General features: G+C 39.0%; 1 protein-coding gene across 1 annotated transcript; it reads right to left on the reverse strand.

Moving 5' to 3' along the window:
* Positions 1–2088: 2088 nt before the first annotated feature.
* Positions 2089–6294, reverse strand: LOC118784451 (retinol dehydrogenase 12). Its single transcript, XM_036538687.1, has 7 exons — positions 6228–6294; positions 5086–5220; positions 4812–5003; positions 3926–4087; positions 3660–3779; positions 2852–3056; positions 2089–2218 (listed from the first exon to the last, which is right to left on the reverse strand). Exons 1-7 carry the CDS (start codon positions 6292–6294, stop codon positions 2089–2091), a joined length of 1011 nt encoding a protein of 336 aa, XP_036394580.1.
* Between the last annotated feature and the right edge of the window lie 3255 nt (positions 6295–9549).

The raw sequence follows: 9549 nt of genomic DNA on the forward strand, positions 1-9549 counted from the left end.
GTATTTTCCCTGAGATTTGGTTCCATTAGGCAGGTATTATTGTTCATCGTTCAACCTCCTTTCAAGAGACTGAGGTGATTTAAGAGATGAAATGCATGTGAAATATGTTTCCCAAACATTTGTCTGCATTTTATTTATTGGACCTCTTCAGAAAATAGAGCATACTCATTTTTATTAAGACAACCCAGTAACAAATGAGTGATTAACTTGACACCCAACTCAAAATCTCAGACTGACAGTAGACTGAATCCTTTGACTTTTCCACCCTCTAGTGGTCAAAAGTATGCATCAGCCAATGTGGTGCATTGGTAGTGAGCACAATTTATAACTGAGGGTTTGGGTTCACTTCACTGGTGCAACGCTGTTAACTTGAATTACCTCAGTAAATATGTATAAATGTAATGTAAACTGTAAGCTACAGATAGCTGCAAAATAAAAGAAACATCAACATACAGTGACTTAATTGGGTGCTGGGTCACCACGAACCACTGGAACAGATTCATACAATACACCTTAGCAAAGACTTGAAGTGTCTGGAAATCAGAAGAATGTGACACCATTCTTGCAAGACAAATTCCATCATTTGGTGTTGTGTTGATGGTTGTGAAAAATGTTGTCTCAGGTGTTGCTCCAGAATCTCCCATAAGTTCAACTGAGCTGAAACAGCATGACTGAAACAGCCATGGCACATGGTTAATATCATTTTCATGCTTATCAACTCATTCAGTGACCACTCATGCCCTGTGGATGGAGGCATTGTCACCCTAGAGAGACTATTTCCATCAGGATAGAAATGCTTCCCCACAGGTTGAAGGTGATCACTCAGAATGGCTTTGTATTTATTGGCGTTTACCTTGCCCTCTAAGGGGTTGAGTTTTCCTAAACCATGCCAGGAAACGGCACTCCACACCATAACAGAGCTGCCAGAACTCTTCACCATGGGAAACAAGCATCCAGGCCTGTAGGTTTTGGCGTGTGCCACAAATGCACTTGTCTACGTGTTGAGAAGGATGACTCATCGGACCATATGACTTTTTCTACTGCCCAGCAGAGCACTGCCTGTGTTGTTTGCACCATTGGACAGCGCTGTCTCACAGATCTAGTCAACTTGCACAGGTTTTGATCTTTGTATACATTCTGTGTTTTGCATGCCACTCTATTCTGCTAAATTCTTGCTCAGGTTCATAACTAACCCTCATACATGTCTGTGACATCTGGAGAGTGTGAAGGTTTTCAAGTTTTGACTTTTTGAAACTATTTGTGTAAAGGGTTCATGTCAAATATTTTATAACTAAACAGTTCTAAACTATGAACACATTATGTCACATTTTATACAACACTAAAGTGTTAAAATAGAAAATGCACACAAACAAAACTTCCACTGATAAACTAAGTAAAATAAGTGACACCTTGAAACTTTCCATGGCTTAAGCATCCACCTTTATTTGTCAAAAACACATTGATAGATATAAACTACTGCTAGGTACAAGAAAAATAAAATTAACAGTATTCAAATATAGTGCCTCCAACAATTTCAGGAAAATCTATGATCATAATTCCTTAACCACAATAAGTAAAGTAGATGAAAACAAATAGGTACTGCAAATCCATCTGAACTAAAACATAAATATGAATGTTGTAGCAGTCTGAATTAAATTACATTCAAACTTAACTTTGAAAAAATATATTATTTACAGTAAGACAACATGTGGTCAGGTAAGGTGATCATCTTTGCCAGCTGTATATCAGCAGCGGGAAGGAAAGAATCAGATTAATGAATCAGACTAATCTACCTACTTACGTCCTTTCAAACATCATTGTTGGAGTCTACCCAATGACTCAGTATTTCTTCTGTCATGTTTTGAAACTAACAATACAGGTCTTTTAAGTAATCTATCCATTGATGGTCAAGGATGTCCCTTTGAGTTATGTTCCATTACTACAACTACGTCAATATCACGCCTCACTAATATCAAGAGGGAGGGGATGAATCCAGTCTGATAGGATAATCTGGAGGAGTTCCCGGCTCACAAAACCATGATTACACCCCTAAGCTCCATTCTTGGACCCAGTTGGTGCGCAGGTCAGCTATATTTGAGAGGTCGCGGTAGGTCGGTTCTCCTCAGTAAGCCCCACCAGCCGCGCGCTCACCTCCCACAGCCTCAGTGCAACCTGATCGTCTTTCCCCTCAGGAGCTGGCTCCTTCACAGCACAGTCACTGAGACACACACACACAGAGGCAGGCCCAGGTTATACACAAACACAGCACACACCCTTTACTACAAACATGGACATCCAGTGCAACATGGACATCCAGTACCAGTCAAAAGTTTGGACACACCTACTCATAGAAGGGTTCTTCTTTATTTTTTATTTTTTTTATTATTTTCTGCATTTTAGAATAATAGTAAATATATTAAAACTATGAAATATGAATAACACAAACAGAATTTTGCTTATATGATTGATTCTTCAAAGTAGAAAATACTTAAAAAAAAATTTTTTTTTTTTGGAAAGAAATTCATGCATATCATCATCAACTTCACTATTTACATTTGTCTGAGAAACAAATTTCAAGCATTTAAGCATAAGTTTTTAGATCAAAATGCCTTTGAATGCATGTTTCCCATTGTCTTAATCACTGTACATAAGGATAATGTATACCTGTATCATGTGGTCCAGACTTGCATTGCTGTTTAGCATAGGCAATTTTATCAATGTTATCATTTCAATAAACTATGTCAGTAATTAAACAAATATCCAAATCCAACCAATAAGCAATATTTTCTGATTATCCCCCGGTCATGATCATCAACTATGTCACCCCTGTTAACTAAGGTCTAGAAACTACCTGAAGTAGCAGCCTGACTTCTCCTCCAGCCCCTTGGTCACAGCACAGTAGATGGAGGTCTGTGCGCCCTCTCTGGGGGTCTTCATTAGGAGAATGGAGGGTGCGAGCAGCAGTGTCCTCAGCAGCGGAAACCAGCTCTCTACGTGTCGGCTGAGCTCAGTGCGGATCACACCGGGATGCAGGCTGTAGGACGTGACCCCAGTTCCTGGGGATGAACCATGAGAGCAAGCTGTGAGCGTTACGTCCCATCTAAATTCCATGTGATTTTAAGGGAAGCCACTGAGGCTCCAGCTGAATTGAAATGTCATGATTTTCATGTCATCATTTTCATATCTGTCTGCACAGGAGCAGCCTTTATATGCATTTCTGTATTATGCATGAATCGGTATGTGATAATGCAAGAGATCACATGGCTTAAAAACATGAAATAAATCAAGGTTTGTTTAAGACGACAGCATCATAGAGTTGTCTTTATATCACCACTGCATGTAGACCAAAAAGAGGTTAGAACAATAAATTTAGAACCAAGTAATTTACCAATAACCTTGATAATCACTGTAATCAAGAGCTGTAATGAAAACCACACTCCATCTGTTTCTTCAGCACAAACCGTCCTTAGTGAGTGAATGCTATATGAGCACGGAGGATGGCATTTCACAATGTTTAACCATGTGGGATGAAGCACATGGGAACGGGGGCTATAAAAACCACAAATTCATTCGGGATTAATAAGGTTTTTCTTATTCTTAAACTGACACCTGCAAAAGCCAGACATGCAGACTTGCACTCTAAGTGTGAGGCCACTCACCTTTCAACCTACGTGCCAGTTCCCTGGAGAAGAGCACATTTGCCAGCTTGCTCTGTTGGTAGCTAACCAGAGAGTTGTATGGCATCTTGTCGAAGCAGAGATCATCAAAGTGGATCTTTCCTCCAGGAAGACATGGATAGATTGCAGACACATTTACAGACAACAGCAACACCCTGTAGCCTTCCTCTGTCAAAGAGCTGAAGCTTCATATGAAGCTGTGAGTAACAAACAAATTGAGTGCTGAGTGAGGCGGGGGACATACTTACCACCTCTGTGAGCTATACTGGACACGTTCACAACCCGACTGGGGGTGCAGCTCTTTAACTTATCCAGAAGGAGATTGGTCAACAGGAAATGTCCCAGGTGATTGACAGCTAGTTGTGTCTCATAGCCATCCTCTGTGAGCCATTTGGGACACATCATCACACCTGTGGGAAACAAGGGAATGAGACACAGGGGCAGAAAGAAATTTACCATGAGATCCCTGGGAGAGGGATCATATATATACATGACAAGTAAAAAACAACCAATGAGTTGGAGTCTTGATTCATCAACGTCAGATATGCAAAAATCTAGGGGAGGTTTTTTTACTCATGCTCAGAGACCTGCCAACAACATCAATGACAAAACTGGGAGTTTATAGGCTATAATTTGGTCAGCAACGTAGTGTGTAGGCAGCACTGTGGTGAAGTGGGTAGAAGCAGAGCTTTCAACCAAAAGGTCATCGGTTTGATTCCCTGCTGGGGGCACTGCTTTTGTACCCTTGTGCAAGGTATTTAACTCAAAATTGCCAAGTAAATATATAGCTGTATAAATGGATAACCTATGAAACTGTAACCTATTTAAGTTGCTCTGGATAAGAGTGCCAAATGACAATAATGTGACGTACTTCTCAAAAGGGAATCAATGTACATTTATATTGGTGAACTAGGCCTATTAACTATAGTGCATGGGGTAGGCATCCCTGATCTGGAATGTCAAACCTAGGCAGACATTCTAGAAATGTTAATTCACCATGTCCACCGCTAAATACAACAGTTATGGGCAAAGACGCTAAATAAATTAGAGTAACCTCTTGCGCTATAAAACCAGGGCTATCTGGCTGTCCTTCTGAGAGGTGACAGCCCCTGCATTTTCTTATCGTGGGCTCACCAGCATTATTGATCAGTATGTCCAGCCGCTCCTCGCTGACGATGTAGTCCTTGGCAAACTGGCGCACGGAGTAGAGAGAAGCCAAGTCTAAGTGCCGCACCACCACATTCCCGTTCCCAGTGGAATTACGAATTTCCGCAGCTGCATTCTCTGCTCGGGTCAGGTCCCGGCAGGCCATTACCACTCGTGCTCCTAAAACACACAAAAATCTGCCAAAGAAACAGCGCTTCCCAGAAGAGGTGCCAATCACTGCGTGGGACGTAGTTCCCCATACCTCTGCAGGCCATGTCTTTTGCTGTCTCCTTCCCAATACCAGTGTTGGCACCAGTAATCAGCACTGTCTTTCCATCCAAGCGTGTCTGACTGCGGCAGACTCCACCTGCAATCCACTTTCGAAGCAGAACTAGGACTGGATCAGAACAAAAGAAAAGCCCTCAGAAGCAGGTTTACATGCTTGAAACAACCTCTTCAGTGCTTCAGTGCAACATGGACTTTGTGTTCACTGTAACCAGCCTGCAAATAAGAAAACACCTGCCTCTGAGGGTGATTCATTCATCGTGTAGGAGGTTTGACAGCAGAGTTCAACACAGTCTAAAATGCCATCCATTGCTGCTGTAGGCACATCAAGTCAAGATGTGAAAAAATCAAACAATGTAAATAATTTCTTGAGACCTGTCTTGCAGTTTTATGATCTTTGTTCACAACATGATACAACAGGGACCAAAACTGGTTTGGAGAGGTTAAAAATATACTCCAAGGGGTCAGCATTGCAGGCCTCCGTGTGCTTGTTTTGTGCATTTTGCAAGCCAGCAAATTAACATACAAAGTACATGTACATACAAGTAAAAATAGAATACTATTAAAAACATGCATAAAGTCCTTATATTTTCTACAGTGAAGACGACAGAATTAATCTATGAGATTAGGAAGGTTACAATTAACAGAGTCAGTGAATGTTTTGTTGTTGTTATCGTTGTATGTAATCCTCTGCTGAGTACATTGAAAGACTGTTAATCTACTGCGTGAAATTTATCTGACAATGACTACACCAAAACAGTATGAGAAATAGAGTTACAGCCTACAGGGGCCGACACAGCGGTTGGCAGTATAAAATGAGCCACCAAAATAAATAAATAAATACGTGTAAAATCATTCTCACAAGAAAATGAAATTCAAATGATGTGTGTTAACGTCTTTGTTTGAAAGATCAATTGAACTAACATCTTCATATAGCTTGTTTTTATTTTAGCAGGTATATTCTATCAATCATTCATTAATGACAATGATTTTAAACTGGCAATATTTTGGCTTAACTAAAACATAATCCATTGCATGTAACTGAAACTATTGCACTACATCCAGCGTTCTTGTGAAACACGATCACAATGAGAAAACAATACAAAGGCCAGGACTTACAGACGACTGTCACTGCAGTTAAAACGCCATACTTGGTAAGCGCAGACGATTGAACTGCCTCCCACATCGTACCCGGCAGCACGGACCTATCAAACCGTAAGAAAGGGAACGCTCTTCTCGACTAACCGACCTCTTCTCGTGTCTATACCGTTCACTTTTCGCTCAGGATGCTTCCCGTTATAGGCAGTGCTATGAATAGATTTAAGCAACTTAAAAAAAAAAAAAAAAAGCTTAGCGTCTGTCTTCAGCTTAGTGATTACGCTCTGCCACAGCGAACAACGTGTGGCACTGTTGGTGAAGATCGGTAAAACAGTTGAAAGAAAGGGAAGGCTTCTCTCATCTAGCTGACCTAGTATAAAAATAAAAGTAAACATTAATTCGGCTAATAAGTGGCCAGTAAACCTTCAACCAAAATTCAAGTCATTATTGTGAGGCATTACAACGGCTCCCAACATCCTACTATAGTTCATGGCAACTCGTTATCAATGTTATCTTTTGTGAAAATTTTGTTTAGTTCAAGCCATTATTGTTTGGTTCTGTGTTTGAATTGTTATTTTGAATAACATTTCTTGCACAATCGTTTTCATACTCTGCATGGTATAAGCACGGCATAGATGTAACAAAAAACGCTTTTTTACCATGGCTATTTAAAATAATAAAAAATAGCACATAGTTTAAAATGTAAACTAGAAAAATAGAAGGAACGTAAGGGATGCTTAAGGTACTATATAAGTATATTTATAGAACTTTATCAACAGTGGTAGAGCTTACCAAATAGTTCAGTAGCAGACGTGGGATTTCCCTCAAAAAAATAAAAAAAAAAACACCTAAGGGAGCAAGGGAGTGATTTTTGTATATTTATGGTCTCATAATGGATCATTGTGACTGCTTAAGGCTTTGCTAATGCCATCATATTCACCTCAACTTACTCACTCTCATTTTGTGCAGTAATAACAGAGACAGTAATTATGGAAAGGGAGGGTCTTCCAGTGAATATAATGGTTTTCCTGTTGCTGTTTTTCTGTACAATTCACAAGTGAATCTGCAGTCTACATCACCATCCAATGATCTCCTTCCCTCCCTCTTTCAGTGTTGCCAATCAGCTCAGTAGGTTCTTTTCTTTGGAACAGCTGCCTGTATCATGATTATGGACCTGTATCAGCCAATTGTCTGCATGATGCTTTTGTTCCATTGCTTGCATTTCTGATTTTTATTTGTAATTTATATCACTGTTTTGATGTCTTTTTGAAATCTTTCTGCAGTTGATACCCCACAAAAGCATGTAGGCTATGTGTAACACACAACTAAAAAAGTCATTAACAAGGAAGGCTGAAACATTTAAACCCATCATTCACTGGAATTTGTATGGACGGCATCTTTTTTGTCTGACCACGTTAGAATTAATGCCAGCTGAGCAAATGTGATATCAAGAAATGAATCAAGAAACCATCCAGGATTAAACACAGAAGAAACAGTAGTGGGTAACTAAACTTCAGTCATTGTTCACCCTAACTTATTGGGTTACTATGATCCCCCTCTCCATGACTGATCTGATTCAGTTTTGAAACAATTATAATTTTTCATGATTTCTATACCTTAACAATGCTCTTAAAAACAATAAAAAGGAATTATTTATGTGAATATTTAATAAGGCTGAGGTAAAAAGATACTGATACCTGTTTTACATTTTGTAGTATGAACTGATAAGATTAGCTACAGGTGTGTTGGAATTTAATCCAAATTGCAGTGATGCAGGTGTGTACAAATTTAATCCAGCTTGTGCAAAAAAATGAGACAAACTTGACTTTTCATGGTTTAATTCTATTTATACTTCATTGTATAAATAGAATTTGTTGTATTTTCAATCATGGTGTAGGTCTAATCCCACAAAGCCCCAGATTCTTTCTGTCTTTTTCTGTTGCCTTTGTTTCATCACAGAACACTGTCCTCTGCTTTAGTCCCCTGAGAGATGTAACCTAAGTGACCAGCTTTACACCCCATTAAAACCAGCAAGCTGAGTAGTTACAAGACAGAATTTATGTGGAAATGTGAAAGAAAAATTCATTATCATTGGGCACTGTGGTTTCTTTCTTCTCCTCCTTATGGCTTCAGCTGGCCTCTTGAAAGGCATGACGAAACTTCCCTTCACAGCTGCATTATTAATTGTTTACCCATTTAAAGTTTGGTATAGCTACCAAGATATATCAAATGTTTCTGTAGCTAGTTAACCAGCTCCTGTTTTTCTGGACTCAGTCAAGTTTCACCCTTCAAAGAGGTATTCCATGCTTCCTAACTAGAGGAAGTCATGTCTAGCTAGTTAGCTAGATAGCTAATGTGACTACCCCTACAAAAATAAAATATATCGTAATGTATTGAGAAATATCTTGTTCAACTCAAGAATATATTTTCAGTGCAGTTAAAATATTTAAAAAACAATGCTCAGGATATTGATATAAGGATGTAAGGGTGTTTACATAGCTATCTTACTAACTGGTATCACAAACAAAAAGAGGCGGCATTAATCAACTGCTAATATGTCTGCAGGGTAAAGAGCTAGCAAGACAGCCAAAACAAAGAAAAGTAGTTGGTTGGCACACACTGCTGGTTATAAGATCATCTGACCTTCGTATTTTGCTTTTGCTGTGTCTCCCATAGAAAAAACTACAAACTTATTGCTGTCCGATAAATTTTGGAATTAAACTGAAGACACAGAACTGTGCTGATTTACTTTACAGAACCTGGATGGACACAGATAACAAAATGAAAACATTTGTTTTTTTCATTGATGTGGGTGTGAGCATCAGACTTGGGAGCAGTTGAAAGGCAGCATCAGTTGATACATTTTTTAAAGAGCTTTGAAGCAGCTCTCTATATGTGGCTTCAGAATGAACAAACAGCCATGCCAAAGTCAGAGTTGTTCTAGATTTGTTTTTACAATTATCATGCAGTCCTACCGTGGTTTAAGTTAGGCTAATGGCCATTCAGTGGAGAAAAATCTTATTAAGAATTTTCCCGATGGTCTTGTCAACTGCAAGTTGAGCTTCCTGTGCAATTAGTTATGTTGACTTTAGCTAGGAATGAATAACAACAAAACAGTTATGGTAAAATGAATTGTTTATATTGTGAATGGCAGTTGCGGTGGATCTAAATTAAATAATCATTCTTCTTGTATCAGTCTTCTTTAAATTCAGAATTCAGATTAAGGAAATCTTTCATAACAATGTTATAAATGTTATGTTGGCAATTGGTGCCAGGTATTACTAAGAGCAAATGTATATGCATATGCAACATATAGACTCTAATATAGTCAGATTTCTTTATT

Source organism: Megalops cyprinoides, chromosome 10 (assembly GCF_013368585.1).
Source record: "Megalops cyprinoides isolate fMegCyp1 chromosome 10, fMegCyp1.pri, whole genome shotgun sequence".
NCBI lineage: Eukaryota > Metazoa > Chordata > Actinopteri > Elopiformes > Megalopidae > Megalops > Megalops cyprinoides.